This window comes from Panthera uncia, chromosome A2, assembly GCF_023721935.1.
Source record: "Panthera uncia isolate 11264 chromosome A2, Puncia_PCG_1.0, whole genome shotgun sequence".
NCBI lineage: Eukaryota > Metazoa > Chordata > Mammalia > Carnivora > Felidae > Panthera > Panthera uncia.
In genome coordinates, this window is record NC_064816.1 from 77,568,713 (window position 1) to 77,589,576 (window position 20,864).

Here is a 20,864-nt window from a genome sequence, read left to right on the forward strand (position 1 = left end):
AAGAAAGAAAGAAAGAAAGAAAGAAAGAAAGAAAGAAAGAAAGAAAGGGAAAGAAAGAAAGAAAGAAAGAAAGAAAGAAAGAAAGAGAAAAGAAAAAGAAAAAAATGTGGGAGTTTCACAGTCCAAAGGATCATTGTCTTCACGGTACGATTAAAATGCTTACCTGATTATTATTTTTATTTTTTAAATTTATTTTCAAGTTAGTTAACATACAGTGTAGTCTTGGCTTCAGGAATAGAACCCAGTGATTCATCTCTTAAGTGTGACACCCACTGCTCATCCTGAAAAGTGCCTTCCTTAATGCTTGTCACCCATTTAAGCCACCCCCCCCAACCTGCCCCTCTAGCAACCTTCAGTTTGTTCTCTGTATTTAAGTCTCTCATTACCTGATTTTTCTTCACTGTTTTCACCAAATGCTTCCAAAACAAGAAAAGAGAAGACTACTTGAATTAGAACAGTGATAGATTTAGAGAGACGCATGTGACTTCATTTAAAACTACAGGCTCCTATTTCTAGATTCTTTGTTTTTATGGATTTTTAAACTTTTTCTTTATTTTTGAGAGACAGAGGGAGACAGAGCATGAGCCAGGGAAGGACAGAGAGAGAGGGGGACACAGAATCTGAAGCAGGCTCCAGGCTCTGAGCTGTCGGCAGAGAGCCCAATGCCAGGCTCAAACTCATGAACTGTGAGATCATGACCTGAGCCGAAATCGGACACTTAATTGACTGAGCCACCAAGGTGCCCCTCTAGATGCTTTTATTTTATTTTATTTTATTTTATTTTATTTTATTTTTAAGAACTGTAGTAAAAGTAAAAATCAGTGAGGAAGCAACCTTGGGGAATCCTGATGTTTCTGGTTGGCATGGTCTTATCTCCTTGTTTCCTTCAGTCCAAACAGTGCTTTGCAAAAGCAGCCTGGGTTTGCCCTTCTTATCTACTCAGTAATATCTTTAAACACCCAGCCTATGCTGCTGAATCAAATTCTGTGACAGCCTAAGTAGTGATTTTACTGGTTTTCTGTACATTCCCATGTCGCTTCAAATAAACATAAAACTTTTGAAAAGTGTTAAGAAAAAAAATGTATATAACACAGGGTATTTTCTTCTTTGTAGTTTTTTTTTTTTAATTTTTATTTGAGAGAGAGCGCACGGGAGAGGGTTGGAAGGAGAGAGGGAATCTCAAGCATGCTCTACGCTCTGCAGTGCAGAGCCCAACATGGGGCTCGATCCCACAACTCTGGGATCATGACCTGAGCCAAAATCAAGAGGCAGACAATCAACCAGCTGAGCCACATAGGCGCCCCTCTTCTGTGTAGTTTTTAACAATTAAATAAAATTATGCATTAGGCCAATGTTTTAGTGACCACAGTCCTTTGACCTGACCAAAGCATGATGCTAAGTCATGGGTTGACTCTAAAAGCTCATTAGTTGGGGCACTTGAGTGGCTCAGTCAGTTGAGCGACCAACTTTGGCTCAGGTCATGATCTCACAGTTCATGAGTTCGAGCCCCACATCGGGCTCACTGCTGTCAGAGCAGAGCCTACTTGGGATTCTCTCTCTCTGCCTCTCTCTGCCCCTCCCCTGTTGGCACTCTCTATCTCAGAAATAAGTAAACATTTAAAAAATTAAATAAATAAATAAAATAAAAGATCATGAGTTTCTCCTTGGATAGACTAGTGTACCTCAGTTTACAATCCACAGGCTTGATCGCCCATCTTCACAGATTTAGATATCTTACAGATTCCACTAAACCGTGAAAACATAATTCAAATCCCATTCTTGGGGGTTGGGCGGGGGGGTCGTTAGCACCACTGTAACTGGAAGGCAACGCACTTTCACAAACTGTTTGTCTCAGCTTCCTGAAATCAGTGAGGCTGTTCCATGCTATGTCAATTTAATATGATTGAAAACTTAATTTTTTCTCCTACTTGAACCACTGTAGATACACTGTTATATAGTTTCTGTTTCTTTTTCTGGAAGGCCTATATCTAACCTGTTGTCACTGATTGCCTTCTTTACTTTCTTCCCTTGAGCAAAAATATGTCTCTGATTTGTACCATTGGAAAACCTTTTTTTAACCCAAAAATGCCTTAGGTAAAAAAGAAGAAATCTGGATTGTTGACGACTTCATTATTGATGGGAATAATCTAAACAACCCTCTGATGCTTCTGGATACATTTGACTTTGGACCCAGAGAAGACAATTGGTTTTTCTATCCCGGTGGTAACATTGGTCTTTATTGCCCATATTCTTCAAAAGGAGCACCGTAAGTCTTTAATTGAGATGCTAAAAATAAAACCACTGCTGTACACAAATCATGATGAACTTTTGCCCTAATGGATTTCTGGTTGTTTTCTTATATAACAGTGAGGAAGATTCAGCTATGGTATTTGTTTCAAATGAAGTTGGTGAGCATTCCATTACCACTCGTGACCTGGATGTGAATGAGAACACCATCATCCAGTTTGAGGTACTTGACTCTGTTCTATCAGAAATGCTTTCAGTTGTATCTTGAACAAAAGCCAGGAAAGCGAAGGAAAATCTCAGATAATTTCATGCATTATAACTTCCCATTTTTGTGCAAGGACCAAAAATGGTTTTACATCACAATTCATTTTTATTAGCAGAACCAATTGTCCTACTAAGGCTTACTTCTGAATTTTTGTCCTTTATGTATTACATAGTCTCCCACCTACTACAATGGGAAGTTGTTGAAATAAATTATTTTAAACATTTTAAAAATGAAAAGAGCCATGCTAATCTTGTGTTATTGTTTTCACGGTTTTTATGCGTTTAAGACCCAGTCAACATAATGACCATTATACCCTGCCAGCACATTTCTATCATGTGTATCATGGTGCCGTGAATTTTAACACCACACTATTTTTATAATTTTTGTGTATTTCATTAATATTCATGGACCCCTTATAATTTTGAGGAGAGCAAATTAATAATGTATAAAAGAAAACTTTTATGTGTTTTGAAGACTTAGATAAAATCAGCAGAAGCAAGGGTGTGCTGTGCCAGCATTCAATATCATTAACTTTCAGAGGTGCTTGTTTCATAGCTGAGGTCTATATCAACCTTTGGGAAGGCATAAAATAGTGCCTAATTGCATCAACAAAATTGTGAATATTTGTTTTATTTTTTATTTTTTTTCATATGGGTCTTTAAATTTTTTTATATTTTTAATTTTATTTTTTATTTTTTTAAATTTACATCCAAATTAGCATATAGTGCACCAATGATTTCAGGAGTAGATTCCTTAGTGCCTCTTACCCCTTTAGTCCATCCCCCCTCCCACAGCCCCTCCAGTAACCCTCAGTTTGCTCTCCATATGTATGAGTCTCTTCTGTTTTGTCCCCCTCCCTGTTTTTATATTATTTTTGTTTCCCTTCCCTTATGTTCATCTGTTTTGCCTCTTAAAGTCCTCATATGAGTGAAGTCATATGATTTTTGTCTTTCTCTGACTGACTCATTTCACTTAGCATAATACCCTCCAGTTCCATCCACATAGTTGCAAATGGCCAGATTCATTCTTTTTGATTGCCGAGTAATACTCCATTGTATATATATACCACATCTTCTTTATCCATTCATCCATCGATGGACATTGGGGCTCTTTCCATACTTTGGCTATTGTTGATAGTGCTACTATAAACATGGGGGTGTATGTGTCCCTTCGAAACAGCACAGCTGTATCCCATAGATAAATGCCTAGTAGTGCAATCGCTGGGTCGTAGGGTAGTTCTATGTTTAGTTTTTTGAGGAAACTCCATACTGTTTTCCAGAGTGGCTGCACTAGCTTGCATTCCCATTGAATATTTGTTTTAGATTAACTATCTGTAGCCTCTAAATTAGACTTCTCTTTTGCCTCTCAAAAGTTCAGAGACCAAATGATGCCTTCGTGGAGAAATTATTCTGTATCTATTTTAAACTTTGTTTTATTTTCTAATGCTATTTTAAGTTACTTAAATAACTATTATATTTTCTAAATTGATGCTTAAATGTTAATAAAAAGTAGTGCCTGCGGCCCTGTTCTGTTATCAAAAGGATCTAGGTAGAAACAAATGCCTGTAGTTGAAAAGTTTATCAAATGTTGATAGTTTACTCATCAAAAGGCACAAGGAGTAAGTTCAACAACAAAAATTATAAATATATCCAGTTGCTACAACAGCAAGAAAATATTAATCTCAATTGCAAGAGGGGAAAATTTCATAGAAAGAATTATATGCATTTATTTAATTAAGTTTTAGTTTATTTACTTGAAAGCATGGAAAAAAGAATGAAGTGGTTATTTACCTAATGATTAAGAGGATCTTTCTGAGAAACACTCTCCCTGTGCCAGGGAAATGGTGACAGTAATTATATTTTGTTTTGTTTTAATATTGAATACATATTAAAGTTTCTTCACATGCAAAACTTGGGGGGCTATTTGTAAGGTGTCACAAGAAGGAAAACAGAAGCTCTTCCAGGTCTCCTGGATGGCTCAGTTGGTTGAGCGTCCGACTTCAGCTCGGGTCATGATCTCGCAGTTTGTGAGTTCAAGCCCCACGTCAGGCTCTGTGCTGACAGCGCAGAGCCTGGAGCCTGCTTCGGATTCTGTGTCTCCCTCTCTCTCTGCCCGTCCCCTGCTCATGCTCTGTCTCTCTCTGTCAAAAATAAATAAACATTAAAAAAAATTTTTTTTTTAAAAAGAAGCTCTTCCTATTTAGCAGACTGAAAAAAAAAATAAACAAACAGCTAGTGGTTAGAAATAAGGAAATGGTCTTTTCATTATGACTTGCTTGGCTTGGCTATGAAAGTAGGCCAGAGGTAAAATTTGGACTCTTTGCCAGACTCTGCCTTCCCCACTTCCTAGCTTTTTATAAAATGAGGGAAAATAAAATTTTTATGAGGTCCTTTGAGGTTCTTTATGAAAAAATTATTATTTGAAGGTAATATATGATATTACTCAGTTAGGCAAAACAGAATTTTAGAGTGTTAAATATTTCAGCAAGACAGTTCCCAGGAAAATGGACTCTCGAGAAAATAATGAAGTGGTGAATCATTTCAAGGCTTGTTGCTCCGAAGTAATTTGTATGATTTTTTTCCTTCTTCCCCAAGATCAATGTTGGCTGCTCCACTGATAGCTCATCTGCTGATCCGGTCAGACTGGAATTTTCAAGGGACTTTGGGGCGACCTGGCACCTGCTACTCCCCCTGTGCTACCACAGCAGCAGCCACGTCAGCTCCCTGTGCTCCACCGAGCACCACCCGAGCAGCACCTACTACGCGGGGACCACCCAGGGCTGGAGGAGGGAGGTCGTGCACTTCGGGAAGCTGCACCTTTGTGGGTGAGGATACTGCACTTTTCTCATTGGGCGGTTTTCTCGCTGATGTCATCCTTGACTTGCCACTTCATCAGGGGCATCTTCCAGCTTACGTTTCTTCCTCATTCTCCGCTTCAGCAGATCACTGGATGTTCAAAACATAGGACACTGAGCTGACACTACTCACTTATAGTTTGAGGATAGATTTAAAAGAGCGCTCCATGGAGCGCCTGGGTGGCTCAGTCGGTTAAGCGGCCGACTTCGGCTCAGGTCACGATCTCGTGGTCCGTGAGTTCGAGCCCCGCGTCGGGCTCTGTGCTGACAGCTCAGAGCTTGGAGCCTGTTTCAGATTCTGTGTCTCCCTCTCTCTCTGCCCCTCCCCTGTTCATGCTTTGTCTCTCTCTGTCTCAAAAATAAATAAACGTTAAAAAAAAAAAAAAAAAAAGAGCGCTCCATGGACTCCACCCTGTAGTGGTTTGTATCCCCATGGGTCTTTATTAGATCACTTAAGCAACAGAAATACGATTCTCTCCTAATGTAATTCTCCCCCCTCCTGCCCCACCTCCCAATATAAATGCAGTTAGAATTTTATGACTTTCAGGACGCCAGTATGGCTCAGTCAGTTAAGCGTCTGACTTCAACTCAGGTCATCATTTCACAGTTCACGAGCTCAAGCCCCGCATCAGGCTCTGTGCCAACAGCTGAGCCTGCTTTGGATTCTGTGTCTCCCTCTCTCTGTGCCCATGCCCAGCTTGTGCTCTGTCTCTCTCTGTCTCTCTCTCTCAAATTTTAATAAACGTTTAAAAAAAAAGAATTTTATGACTTTCAGACATCTACCTGTGTCCCTTGTGTAGGGAAAGGGCACAGCTGGAGGATGGAACCCCACAGAAAATCTAGATGTCTCATTAAAAAAAAAAATTGCTCCACTCTCTCCCCCACCCCCCGCCCCAGGCATTTCTGCTTTTTCAACCTCTCTCAGCATTCTTGTTACATATATTTGACTCTTCTGTTGAAAGCTATTTGGAGATAAAGGACTTCAATTCTAATAGAAATGAAATGAAAAGTATGGTTCAAAATATAAAACTAATAATACAAGTGAACAAAGAGAGGAAGTCAACAAAGCAGGCTGCCTCAGAATTTGTCTTTTCTCTCAGAAGAAAGAACTCATTCTTTCAGGGGATGTCAAGAAAAGAAGAAAGTACTAATATACTTTCAAGATGGAAATAGATTTACATTCCCAATGTGAAACTCAGTGTAATTAGAAGGCTTGGGTCTTCAAGCAAAACTACTAATACCTAGTACTTTTCCAAAAGGGTGAAAGTGAATTTTCACATGTCTGCATTCTCTTTGAACATAAATCCATTTGCTTCTCATCATATCATCAGCATAATTTTTATAATTTGACTGCTAAGGACTTGAATATTTTGTGCTTTCAAGTACATCATTTGGTAATTCTTGCTATTACACCAGGATATTATCCCAATGGAAAATCCCAACTGTTAAAAAAAAAAAAAAAAAAAAAAAAAAAAGCATTACTAAGCAAAATGTCCTCAAGAAGATAGGGCTAACAGTTCGGCCAGCACAACCAGAAAGCTGCCATCATGGACGGTGGGAGGATTGTGTGTAGAAGAATAGGGCAGGGAGAAATAGCTCAGGAAAAACTTTTCAGCCAAAATCGGTTGTATTATTTAAGATTATATGTTGCAGGAAATATAAAGAGGCTTACCAAAAAGTAGAAGAGCTTACTGGAAGCATACTGGGGAGGTTGCATGGACCCCACCTAGAAAGTGTGAGGACCTCAGCAAAAGGAGTGTGTGACCCCCATTTTTATCATGCTGACTTTACTCTCACTCAGCAAATCATAGTTCTCATGTGCTGGAACTCTTAATTCCATATTTCTGGAAAAGAAAATCTGAGTCACTCATCTACAGCCAGAAAGCTAAGCAATGAACAGAAGCCTAGCTGTCAAAACTCCATGTAGTTAGCATAGGCAGGTAAAAGGCCTACTGGCCAATCACACAGACACCTATGACCAAAACCTTAACCATTATGGTATCGTTGACAGCCCCAAGCTTTCTCTCTCTCTCTCTCTCTCTCTCTTTTTTTAAGTTCATTATTTTGAGAGAGAGAGAGCGCACATGTACACAAGTGGAGAAGGGGCAGAGAGAGAAGGAAGAGAGAAAATGCCATGAGAATCTCCTCACTGACAGCATGGAGCCCTATGTGGGGCTCAAACTTACGAACTGTGAGATCATGACCTGAGCCAAAATCAAGAGTTGGACGCTTAACCAACTGAGCCAATCACGCACCCCACCAGGCTTTCTCATTAATGGACCTCTAATTTCCTCCTGTTCTCAGCTAAGAATTGGATTAACTAGGAAACAACCCTAAAGATAAGTTGTAGGCTGTGAGCTAAATTTTTTTAACAAGTGAGACTTGTTTCAGCAAGTTCCCGCATGGAAATAATCCCCTTTAAAGAAGTATGCAGTAAAGTCACAGGACAGTGCTCCAGTGTCATGGAAATCACCAAACTTACCATTGGTAATGTCCATTGGGCTGTGTTGATGCATAGGGAAATACAATTTGGAAATCTGAGCAAGAGAAATTACAAGGCAATATAATTTGAACAAGAGAAATGTATATATTTTCACCTATTGGTTTGGGGTGTCAGTTTAAAATATACCTCCTCCAATTTTAAAGGTACAGAACTTAGACCATCATGCTATTTGTACTCCGTGCCATTTTTATTTCCATAAAAAAAAAAGTATATCTGTTGAAGAGGCATGCCCACTCTCAGAATGGTTTAAACCTACCTTTCAAATTGCCTTCAACCATTTCTTGCAAAGAGAAGATTTTGCCTTAATAGTGTTGTCTAGTCCATGTTTCAGTAAAAGAATTAGCACTCTTCTTAAAAACCACACAGGCATGAATTGCTGGAAGGCAAAAGTTAAATTTTCTCCAACTCAGTGAACCATTCCTTGGTTTGTATTCAACATGGTACATAGTGACAGCACAAGCTAGATGCTAAAATATATATTTATAACCCATATTTAAATGACCCCTTTCCGTGCACATTACTAGGCACCAGGTACCCAAAAAGTATATGAAATGTTTTCAGGTGCAGAAATGACCATTTTTGCCTCCACATACAGTCTGTTCACATTTGAAGCATGAAGTATTGAGCTTTCATCGAGTTTTATTCACATCACCTTTGTGTCCTTTTTGTCTAGAGTCTTTTTGTGGTTAAAACTTCCTAATTGCTTTTGCTTTACACACTTTCATAATGAGTCAACCAAAACCCCCGTTTAATGAAAGCACTGTTGTGTGCTTGCAATTTTAAGTTTACATTTAAAAAACAGGTCCTTTTGAATACCGCTGGCTTGGGAGAACAGACGCTGACATTCATCAGGGAGGGTGGCAGTGAGAAATTTTCAAAATAAGATTTCAGCAGAAGGGAACCACAGTGGAACCAGACCCTTCAGCCCATTTATCATAGTGCTTGCAGTTTCCGTGTCAAGGCAGGTGAACAATAATAAATATCCAACCAAGGTGGTTCATTTGTATTCAGAACATTTGAATAAATAAGAAGTTCAAAAAAATCCATGTAGGCTTTTGTTCAAAGGAAAACTCTAGCCATTTCCCTCAGCTCAGCAGTCTGAAAGTTCAAAGGGTAGAAAGTGCTTCTTGCCAAGACTAAACTCTGACAAGTATTTTAAAATAAAATGTAATTATGAACTGGCATTTTGGGAGCAGCTCCATATAGTGGGAGTCTTGATATAAACAATGAAATTAGGGTTAAAATTATATGTGGGAACTTGACTCCATCTGCTTTACTATCTACTAAACTTTAGAAGCCTTATAAGTACTTCTAAAATTGACTTCTAATTTCTGTTTCTCCTTATTTAATTCTGAATTTGGTTTCTATGATAACTGGAAATAGGACAGATTCACAGGGCACAAAAATGAGTGTGTACGCCATGTCTATAGCCATGCCCTCAAAAATAAACCCATCTTCTTTGAACTGAGTTTTGTGTAAACCCGTCTTCTTTGAACTGAGTTTTGTGTATAATAAAATACTAAACTATTTCTTGACTGCTACCTAAATATGTAGGTTATTTCCAAGAAGCTAACTTATCATCAACAATGTGATAGCACAATTTACTTACAAATAAAAGAGAAAATTATCTTTGATTTAAAAAGAAATTAAGATGGGGCACCTGGGTGGCTCAGTTGGTTAAGCATCTGACTTCAGCTCAGGTCATGATCTCAAGGTTTGTGAGTTCAGGCCCACATTGGGCTTTCTGCGGTCAGCAGAGAGCCTGCTTTGAATCCTCTGTCCCTCTCTCTCTGCCCCTACCCTGTTCATTCTCTCTCTCTCTCTGCTCCTCTGCTCACTCTCTCTCTCAAAAATAAATAAAGGGGTGCCTGGGTGGCTTAGTCAGTTGAGCGTCTGACTTCGGCTCAGGTCATGATCTTACAGCTTGTGGATTCGAGACCCACATCAGGCTCTGTGTTGACGGCTCAGAGCCTGGAGCCTACTTCGGGTTCTGTTTCTCCCTCTCTCTCTCTCTGCCCCTTCCCCACTCACACTCTGTCTCTCTCTCAAAAAATAAAAAAAATAAATAAATAAAAATTTTTAATATATAAATAAACATTTAAAAAAATAAAAAAGAAAATCTTTAAAATAATAATTAAAAAAGTAATTAAGAAATAAGAGGCATCTAACCAAACAAATTTGATTTCGTCACTCCTCTCTTTAAAATAATCTTGTGCGGGGCACCTGGGTGGCTCAGTCGGTTAAGCATCCAACTATAGCTCAGGTCGTGATCTCAGTTTGTGAGTTCAAGCCCCACATCAGCTGTGCTGACAGCTCAGAGCCTGGAGACTGCTTCAGATTCTGTGTCTCCCTCTCTCCCTGCCCCTCCCCTGCTCGCACTCTGTCTCTCTTTCTCAAAAATAAACATTTAAAAAATTAAAAATTAAATTAAATAATCTTATGCAGTTCTCTGTTACCAATAGGATAAAATCCAAAAACCTCAGTCTGGCTCTTGAGGCTCTTCACAACAAATGACAAACAACATATAGTGTATATGAAACACTGTACTGGGCACCACAAAAGAGTCAAAGAAGAAAGAGGCATAGGCATTGGCCTCTAGGAGCTCAAAATTAATAGGGGAAATAGGTACACTTTTAAATATCTCCAGCTGGGATAACTATAATAATGGAAATTCTGTCAAAAATATGGCAGAGAGAGAAAGTAAAGGACTAGTTATTTCCCATATGACCCAGCAATTCTATCATTCTACCCAAAAGAATTGAAAATAGGTATTCGAGCAAATGCTTGTACACAAATGTTCATAGAAGCACAGTTCACAATAGCCAAAAAGTAGAAACAAACAGATGTCCATCAGCTGATGAATGGACAAAGAAAGTTGGTATACCCATACAATGGAATATTATTCAGCCATAAAAAGGAATGAAATCTGATACTTGCTACAACCTGGGTGAACTTCAGAAACATTATGCTATAAGAACAAAGCCAGACACTAGAGGTCACATATTGTATGATTTCATTTATGTGAGATATCTAGTATAGGTAAATCCATATGGAGAAAAAGGAGATTAATGGTTGTCAGGAGCTGGGAATAGGGTGGTATGGACAGTGACTACCGAATAGGCATAGGGTTTCCTTTTGGGGTGATGAAAATATCTTGGAACTCCATAAAGGTGGTGGTTAGCTCACACTGTGAATGTGCTGTCACCAGGTTATACACTTAAAATGGCTAATGGTTACTTTTATATTATGTGAATTTTACCTCAGTTTACTAAAAAAAAAAATTAGTTATGCAGAGTGTAGACAGATAGGGTGGAGACAGCTTCACCAAAGAAGTCAATATTGAAAAAGGTAGAAGGTCAGTTGGAATTCGACCCAGTGATAGGATTGGGAAGGGCTTACAGGAAATAGGAACATAATTGGCAAAATCCTGGAGATTGAGGAATAGAGTTTGTGTTCTTGAAATGTCAACTCGTTTTTTCTACTTCTTGATTGTGGTGCAGAGGTGGTAACTGCCCACTACTCATTGATCAGATGTACTTACTTTGAAAGCGTATTGTTCTGTTCATTCCATTTTAAAAGACTTGTACCTCTTTTCCAGATCTGTGCGTTTCAGATGGTACCAAGGATTTTACCCTGCTGGCTCTCAGCCCGTGACATGGGCCATTGACAATGTCTATATTGGTCCCCAATGTGAAGAGATGTGTAACGGACATGGGAGTTGTATCAATGGAACCAAGTGTATATGTGATCCCGGCTACTCAGGTCCAACTTGTAAAATAAGCACCAAAAATCCTGATTTTCTCAAAGATGATTTTGAAGGTAATCACTTAAAATAAGTTCTATGTAGCTTTGAAAAAGAACTTACATATTAAATGCAGGTAATTAAAAGAAGTGATCATTGAGGCACCTGGGTGGCTCAGTGGGTTAAGCATCCAACTCTTGATCTCAGCTCAGGTCTTGATCTCATGGTTGTGAGTTCAAGCCCTGCATTGGGCCCCACACTGGGCATGAAGCCTACTTAAAAACAAAAAAAGTAATCATTAAGTTCCACTTTAATATTTCATTATTTATCCTTACAATTGAGACCACCCATGCCTTCAGTTAGTTCTGAATTGTATAAGGTTCTTTTTTTGAAACAATGGTCAGTGAGAATGAACAAGACCATGATTGAGAAAACTAAAGCTATTTTCACCACTTTTTCTATTACGTGTAATTTATGATTAATGATAATTTTAGAAAATGTTTCCCCACTGGATGTTATATGTAAGCGATGAACCACAAGAATCTACCCCAAAAACCAAGAGCACACTTTACGCACTGTATGTTAGCCAATTTGACCATAAATTATATATTAAAAAAAAAAAGAAAAAGAAAAAATGTCTCTAGAGGGTTAATCTTGGGTAGAGGGAACAAGTTTCCAGAAATGTAAATTCCTGTCATTGTTTGTCATCAACTCAATAAGCAGCCTCTCATTGCTTTCTGTACCTTGGTTTTATACCTAGAATCTAATGTCATTATGTATGATGGTAATGTTATAACGTAGAAAAAAAGGATATAACATGATGATAATGTTATACTCATATAACGATTGAAATTATTCACAATTAATTATATCCATTGGAGATATACTCTGATAAAACAATGGAAAAATATTCTAAGAGAACGTCTTGAACTAATGTCATGGCTATGTGTTTTAGGGTAGTGAGATTAAAAGCTTTTTTTTTCTTTTCCCCAAGTTGCTTATAAAATTGTTATAATTATGGTTTTAAAGTACATTTTAATATTAGGTATATTAGGTATATCAATACGATGAAGTATGATGCAGCCATAAAAAGGAATGAAACACTGATGGATGCTACAACATGGATGAACCTTGAAAACATTATGCCACATGAAAGAAGTCAGACACAAAAGGCCACAAATCATATGACTTCATTAATGTGAAACCTCCAGGATAGTCAAATCCATAGAGACAAAAGGCAGATTAGTGATTGGCAAGGGCTGGATGAAGGGGAGGTGGGGAATGACTGCTTAATGGGTGTAAGGTTTTTTTTATGGGTGATGAAAAAGTTCTGGAGCTAGGTGGTGGTGATGGTTGCACAATGTGAATGTGAATGTACTAAATGCCACTGAGTTGTTTGCTTTTAAAATGTTGGAGGGAAGCCTGGGTATCTCAGTGGGTTAAGTATCCAACTTCAAGCTCAGGTCATGATCTCATGATTTGTGGGTTTGAGCCCCGCATCAGGCTCTGTGCTGACAGCTCAGAGCCTGGAGCCTGCTTAGGATTCTGTCTCCCTTTCTCTCTGCCCCTCCCCCACTTATGCTCTGTCTCTGTCTCTCTCTCTCTCTCTCTCTCTCTCTCTCTCTCTCTCAAAAATAAATAAACATTAAAATTAATAATAATAAGGGGCCTGGGTGGCTCAATCAGTTAAGGTCATGATCTCATGGTCTGTGAGTTCGAGCCCTGCATTGGTCTCTGTGCTGACAGCTCAGAGCCTGGAGCCTATTTCAGATTCTGTGTCTCTGTCTCTCTGTCTCTCTGTCTCTCTCTCTCTCTCTCTCTCTGCCCCTCCCCACTCATGCTTTGTCTCTCTCTCTCTCTCTCTCTCTCTTAAAAAAAAACATTAAAAAATTTTAAATAATAAAATATTGGAAAAGATAAATTTTGTGTTGTGTGCATTTTACCACAGTCAAAAAATTCTCTAGATCTAAGGTAAGTATCCAAAGAGATTTATAAGGACAGTATTTAGAAAATATTAAATTACTCTGTAATGTCTCCCATTAAAACTGTGTTTTTTAAAAATATTTTATAACACCTGCCTGATACTGTCCTCAGAGTAGCAAAGATACAATCAAAAAGCCAGTGGAAAAGCTACATTATGCTCTTACTTTTGGCCGGAATCACTCTCTGACCAGCCAGTGTCATTTTCTGCAGCATAGAAGAGCAGAAAGGAAGGACCCATTTGGCTAGACCTCAGAAAAAGCCTTCTTCCCCCTTCTATCATGTGGACCCTTAAATTATCCAGCTAAGTTTAAACAATTCACACAAGCTAAACTGTTGAAGAGACCTCTTATCCCAAAATCTATGACTTCGATATTTATGACTTTGTATTTCAAAACTACATAAGGCCCTTGTCCTTTAAAAAAGAATATGCCTATATTTGCGGTCATAGGTAAATCACATTTACCGCTTTTTTTTTTTTTTTCAGGTCAGCTAGAATCTGATAGATTCTTATTAATGAGTGGTGGAAAGCCATCTCGGAAGTGTGGAATCCTTTCCAGTGGAAACAACCTCTTTTTCAATGAAGATGGCTTGCGCATGTTGACAACACGAGATCTGGATTTATCACATGCTAGGTAAACATTTTGGGATGCTATTGAGAAACCACATTGTGATAGACAGTAACAGAACATAAGTACATCAGAAAGAGGCAGACATGTGAAGGGCAAGGCTATCCATGGGACATGCTGAGCTGCTGTCTTATCTAAGACTCCATTAAGACATGATGTACATAATTTCTATTCTAAAGAGAGCTTTGCAAAATAAACTAGATCAGAAATGAAACATAGCTAAACAGACAAAAGTTAATATCAAGACAGTGATGGTTATAAGACAGTGACTAGGAAATGACAATGTTTAACTTCCTTTCACATCCAGAAAATAATGTTGCATCTTTTTTATCCACCTTCCAGAGAATACTTTTCATGAGCACTTGGACTACGTGGAAAATTATCTACACCATGCTTAGTAAAAGCTTAACTGAAATACCATGCATCCTCCAATTATTCACAATTGATTTTATATCCATTAGCGGTTTAAGTAAAAAATATTTGAAGTGTAGCCTTATTCTTTGTAAGCCTTTCTTTCCAATGATTTGCTCCTGCTTTCTAGGTACTCATTTTCTGACTTGAGCACAGCCACTGAGAAACAAACATTTTAAACTGGCTCAGAGGATTATGTCCTGTCAAGATGTATATCCCTTGATCACTTGACGAGCCAAAAACTTAGCCAGGAAAATAAAGAAGACAACTTAACATGTGTAAAATGGAACCCTGACCTATTTTTTGCAAGTGAACAAAGAAGTCGTGTTTTTGTTTTTCAGAACATTTCAGAGAATCTTAAAATGTATCTCAACATATTTATCCTCCTCTTTCACCTAAATCTTTTATTTTATTGAATTATAAATTTGAGCGTGCCTCATAAAAATACAATTCTGTGAGATAATCTTACTATTATAGAAAGCAAGATTTTATTTATCTTCATCCTATTTTAATGCATATGGTTTAATTTGATGCTTTTTATTTCAGATTTATCATTAGCAGCCAAGTTCTCTAATTTAGAAATTATTAGATCTTTCCAAAATAATTCTGACATGGATTTGTCCATAACTAAATTAATATAAACATTTCCCAATACAATAGACAATAGGCTAAAAGGCTTTTTTCTGTAAATGGTTATTGTTTTTATAGTTCTAAACGTCACTAGGCACTATGTATTTTTTTTCATTAATCCAGTGTTAAAAAGCTCCATTATTTATCTCATCTCAGTAGCATGCTGTGTGGGATTTGCATATATTGACCTCAAAATGCTCCATGTAAAATCCCAATTTTCTTGGGGTTACGAGATAAATGAGTGCCCAGTTAATGGAGATGGGGGAGGGGAGGAACCCATGAAGAATGCATGGTTTTATATATGGAACTGATAACTTTCATTATGAGCCCCAATATGCTGCCTGTGTTTGACATGCATACATAATTGGGTGTATGTGTTGGGTTACACATGAAATTTATTCTGCATTACCAGATAGCATAGCGGCCAGACCAGGCACCAGCCGCTTGCCTGCCAAAGATAACATGTGAGCTAGTTTTCCTTGGCACCCCAGCTGGTTGCTGCCACTCTGTCCACTTCCCTGCCAGTTGGAAAGGCTGCCACTGGCTGGCCGCCATGATTCTCGATGGCCAGTCTCATCCATCCCAGACCCAGCAATAGTCAGAGGCTGGCACAGCCCACTATTACCACCACCCCATACTCACTTTCCTGCCCCTGGCACAAAAGACAGAAAAGAGGCCCAGGCTCGACACACCTCTTCCAAAAGATGCCTGGTCTTTCACAAAGAGGTGCTACAACTGCTGAATTTAAATGTGTCTCCCCAAAACCAATAACATGAGATCTGAAAAACTGGTAAGACCTGAAAATGGATGACTTCGCCAATTAACGGCATAAACTACATTCATAGCATTCTTCCAGCTTCAGATACTAAGGACAAATTTGTCTTAAATAGATAGCAATACACACTCCCAAACTTGAAGAGGCTTTGGACCCCTCCCATCTTCTTATAGAGTAGCAACAGGATTGGGGAATGCTCAGTTCCCTCAGACTCTCCTCTGTGGAAGGGTACAAAATATAAACTTGAGTACAGAATTGCCTTTTTTTCATTTCATTAACTCCCTTACATTAACAAGGAAAATTGGGATTTGAAATGATTGCTTTAGACACTTGTTAAATCATCATATTCTTTAAAACCGTGCACTTTCCCCGTATTACCATGTGTGCTTGTCTTATGTTAATAGTGTGCATTTCTCACTGAAGTGAAAAAATCTACAGTAAACTTTACTCATGTCAGATTTGTGCAGTTCTTCATGAGGCTGGGATGTGGTAAAGGTGTTCCTGACCCCAGGAGCCAACCCGTGCTTCTACAGTATTCACTCAATGGTGGCCTCTCATGGAGCCTCCTTCAAGAGTTCCTTTTCAGCAACTCCAGCAACGTGGGCAGGTACATTGCCCTGGAGATACCCTTGAAGGCCCGTTCCACTTCTACTCGCCTCCGCTGGTGGCAACCATCTGAAAATGGGCACTTCTACAGTCCCTGGGTTATCGACCAGGTCAGTCCACTCAGGATTAACTATTGTAATGTTTGGCACTTGAGCTGCATGTGGCCTACAAAGCATCCAGTCCAGCCCGCTCGCTCAGTAGAGGAAGCCCAGGACCAACAATTGAATGACTTGCCCAAGGGCATACAGCTAGATTAGATATGGCAGTTAGCTTCCTTTCCTTCTCTTTTCCTTCAATTGCCTGAGCCTATAAAAACCAGCAACACAACAGAAGGCCCAGGTCCTGCTCATAGAGAATTCTGCCATATGGATAGAGGGACTTTATCAAGTGTGATGCGAGGTTATAATTCTCTTAAAAGGAAAATGTGCAAATTAGCACTGGTACCACATGCAGTAGTTTACAAATCCTCGTTCCTAGCCTTTGAAGAAGAAATAAGTAAATCTTCCTAACAGCCTCATGGACACTTCTAAACGATCTTCATACATAATAAAATGCATATCAAATAGATCCCAAAGAACCTGTTAACAAATGATAGAATCCATGCAAAAAATTGGAACTGAAATGCTTTAGGATACAACTGTCCTTAAATAGAAATTTCATATGGAAAATAATCACATGTAAGCCAACTTTTGCTTTCCCAGCTTGGGTGCATGTAGTTTCCAAAGGCACAATTTGGCCCATGAAGGCTGTGAATGGTTTTGTCAATACTTCAATTTGTTTTCTGTAGCTTCTTGCCAGATGGGCAAGCAGACCACATAAACAAAAGCATTCTGAAAGGCCCCAAACAGTATGCTTGCTGTATGATGCCAGTTTTGAGCAATCTGACAGATAAAAACAAACAAAAAGACGGAACTCTTCTTGTCTCTTGAAACCATATTAAAAATTTGTTTTCTTGAAAATACATTTCAGATTCTTATTGGAGGAAATATTTCTGGTAATACAGTCTTGGAGGATGATTTCACAACCCTGGATAGTAGGAAATGGCTGCTTCACCCAGGAGGCACCAAGATGCCTGTGTGTGGCTCTACCGGAGATGCCCTAGTCTTCATTGAAAAGGCCAGCACCCGCTATGTGGTCACCACAGACATTGCTGTGAATGAGGATTCATTCCTGCAGATAGATTTCGCTGCCTCCTGCTCAGTCACAGACTCCTGTTACGGTAAAAATTCCATTTCCGGGTAGAGGAACATTACCCCATTTCTGGGTAGAGATAGATAGACAGACAGACAGACAGACAGACAGATAGATAGATAGAGATAGATAGATATAATAACCCCTAATTTATCTCTTGTTGGAAAATCCAGAATTTTCTTGTACGATCAGATTTGCAGAATTATAACTCTCATCACATAGAGAATGCCAGAATAAGCCATAGGATTTACACATAAATTTGCATTTGCATAGGTTTTAATTCATAGGGCTTTAGATTAGTCTGGTTACTGTCTTCTTTCCAACTCCCCAGGAATTGACGTTTTGTTGTTCCCATTTTGCCTTATACTTTTCGCCATTCTAGGTCATAGCATATTCTAGGCCACCCTCATTGTGACCAGTTTGCATCCTCAAGGTTGTATACACACACACTCCTATTCACACATGACTTGCACACACACACACACACACACCTATCCTAGGAGATATAAAAACTGACATCATTGCATACTTGGAGCCTTCACTGGAATGCAAACCTGTTGGGATTCTGGTAGTCTTCCAGCCTTTTACCACCCCTTATCATTCTTCCTCCAAGAGATACAAACTAGAATGTTCACAAGGACCTTGTTCTGTTTTAGATTCTGGGGGGCCAACATCTGACAAATTTGGTTACTTCCAAGGTCTTACAAAATCCAGATTTTTCATATTTCTGTTAGTTTGAACTTAGTGGACATATCTTAAGGGGACTCCCAGAAGTGCAGCTTCTACCTCAGGATCGATTAGTCAGCACTAACCTAGTCAGCAGGGGTGGAACATGGAAAAGTATAAGGTACCCATCTGTCTTCAATAGGTCTAGTTGAGGGGATACTTCCAAAAGTTAGAGTGCAATAAATGACAAAGTCAAGTGCTCTGTGGATTGGTGCTGATCCCAAATGTGATGAGAGCTCAAAGGAGAGTGAGATGACCAATGGATGGCCAATCCAAGGAGTTTGGGAAGATTTCACAAAGAAGCTGTCCCAAGTGGGCATTGATGGTTGCAGTGGATTTGAAGAGTGAATAGAGAAGAAAGGACACCCCAAGCTAGGCTGGCAGCATAAGCAAAGAGACAGAGGTGGGGGTCCTCCTAGTCCATGCTGAAAGCCATGAGCAGACCTGCCTGAACAGGCAATATTTGCATCTAGTGGAGGAGAGGAAAGTGCTGATTTTGAAAATGGAAAAGGGTGGTAAGGTTCTAGATGCCTACTCCCTCAGTAGCATAAGAAATGGATGGGAACCCAAGGAGGTAAGCTATGACACAATAGGCCTGCACTAGCACCAGGACTGACACTCTTCCCTCCTGTGTACTTTCTACTATAGGCTGGCACAGCCTCTTGAGAAAGGTTGAACTAAATGACAAAATCAAAGACGAAAGCAGAGATGGATAAGCAGAGTTGCCAACTAAGAAGAGCCTTACAAGGCACATACAAGAATTTATAGGGGCACCTGGGTGGCTCAGTTGGTTGGGCATCCGACTTTGGCTCAAGTCATGATCTCACCGTTCGTGGGTTCAAGCCCCGCATCGGGCTCTGTGCTGACAGCTCAGAGCCTGGAGCCTGCTTCCGATTCTGTGTCTCCCTCTCTCTCTCTCTCTCTCTGCCCCTCCCCACTCATGCTCTCTCTCAAAAATAAACATTAAAAAAAGATTTGAAAAATGTTTTAAAAAGTTTAAAAAAAAGAATTTGTACCTGACAAGGACATGAATAAAAGGACTCAAGTGCAGAGAAGCAGCATGGTGTGTTTCTGGGAGATGAGCCCAAAAGCTGATGAAGGTGGGTAGGCAAGAATCCCAATAAGGAAGCCTCAGTGGTAATCTCCAGAGGAGGTGGCATGAAGAGAAATAAGATGGATAATATTGATGTGAGACAATGCAAACAAAAAGGAAAGAGGCAGAAAATCTCACAACCAGCTGACAGTTTGAACACAGAGGGTAAAGAAGAGAGAAGAGTAAAATTTCTAAAATAATTTATAAATTTTGAACCCAGAAAACAATTGCAAAAGCATTGCCATTGATAGAATTTAGTAGTTAAGAGGGGCACCTGAATAGCTTAGTCAGTTAAGTGTCTGACTCTTAATTTTGTCTCAGGTCATGATCTCAGAGTTCATGGGATCAAGCCCTGCATCAGGCTCTGCACTAACAGTCCAGAGCCTGCTTGGAATTCTCTCTCTCCCTCTCTATCTGCCCCTCCCCTGCTTGTGCAATCTCTCTCTCTCTCTCTCTCTCTCTCTCTCTCTCTCTCTCCCCCCTCCCTCCCTCCCTCTCTCTCTCTCTCAAAATAAATAAATAAACATTTAAAAGAAAAGAATTTAGTAGTGAAGAAAAGATGTTTATTTATTAGGGAAAATGGTGAGTTTTTCTTTAGTTGGGGTAGAAGTCGTTTTATTTATTTTTTTGTTTGTTTCAAGTTACTTACATGCTAGTTAGTTAACATATAGTGTAATATTGGTAGTAGAATTTAAGGACTCATCACATATAACACCCGATGCTCATCACAACAAGTTCTAGAAGTAATTTTTAGTGGAGATCCCCTGACTGAAGAGGACTTACAATATGGAAAGCAGGAACTTTTTCTATACTGTGCACCCACAATAGGCCAGCATCCGGTGCAATGCCAGGCTGAGCAAACATTTATTGAATTAATGAAATTGCTTGGAGACATAAAATTGGCAAATCTGGGCACACAGGTCATAGTTGAAGCCCAAGGAGTATATACATAAAACAGAAGACCAGAAATGGAGTCTGGAAGAATGCCCACAGCTGGGCTAGTTAGCACGGGAGTCACAGGAAAGTAAGAGAGGAGATTCAGAATAATGTCCTCCAAAAGAAAAGAAAGTTTCAAGAATTGGGGAATAATCAATAACATCCAACGCTGTAGGAAGAACAAGAACAATGAAGACTGAGATGAACCACTGTATTTAACTAGAAAAGGTTGCTAGGAACCTCCCTGAAGTGAGTGGTCCCACACTGGCTGTGCAT

At 39.2% G+C, this 20,864-nt stretch overlaps 1 protein-coding gene across 2 annotated transcripts in view; it reads left to right on the plus strand.

The window, feature by feature from the left end:
• The window catches only part of RELN (reelin), a 524,894-nt gene that overhangs the window by 442,481 nt on the left and 61,549 nt on the right, over nucleotides 1–20,864 (plus strand). For both annotated transcript variants that reach the window (XM_049641337.1, XM_049641338.1), the window contains exons 39-45: nucleotides 2,095–2,266; nucleotides 2,368–2,470; nucleotides 5,107–5,336; nucleotides 11,468–11,688; nucleotides 14,079–14,226; nucleotides 16,494–16,752; nucleotides 17,612–17,861. In XM_049641337.1, coding sequence (XP_049497294.1) covers nucleotides 2,095–2,266; nucleotides 2,368–2,470; nucleotides 5,107–5,336; nucleotides 11,468–11,688; nucleotides 14,079–14,226; nucleotides 16,494–16,752; nucleotides 17,612–17,861 — 1,383 coding nt within the window. The remainder of the gene's footprint in view (nucleotides 1–2,094; nucleotides 2,267–2,367; nucleotides 2,471–5,106; nucleotides 5,337–11,467; nucleotides 11,689–14,078; nucleotides 14,227–16,493; nucleotides 16,753–17,611; nucleotides 17,862–20,864) is intronic.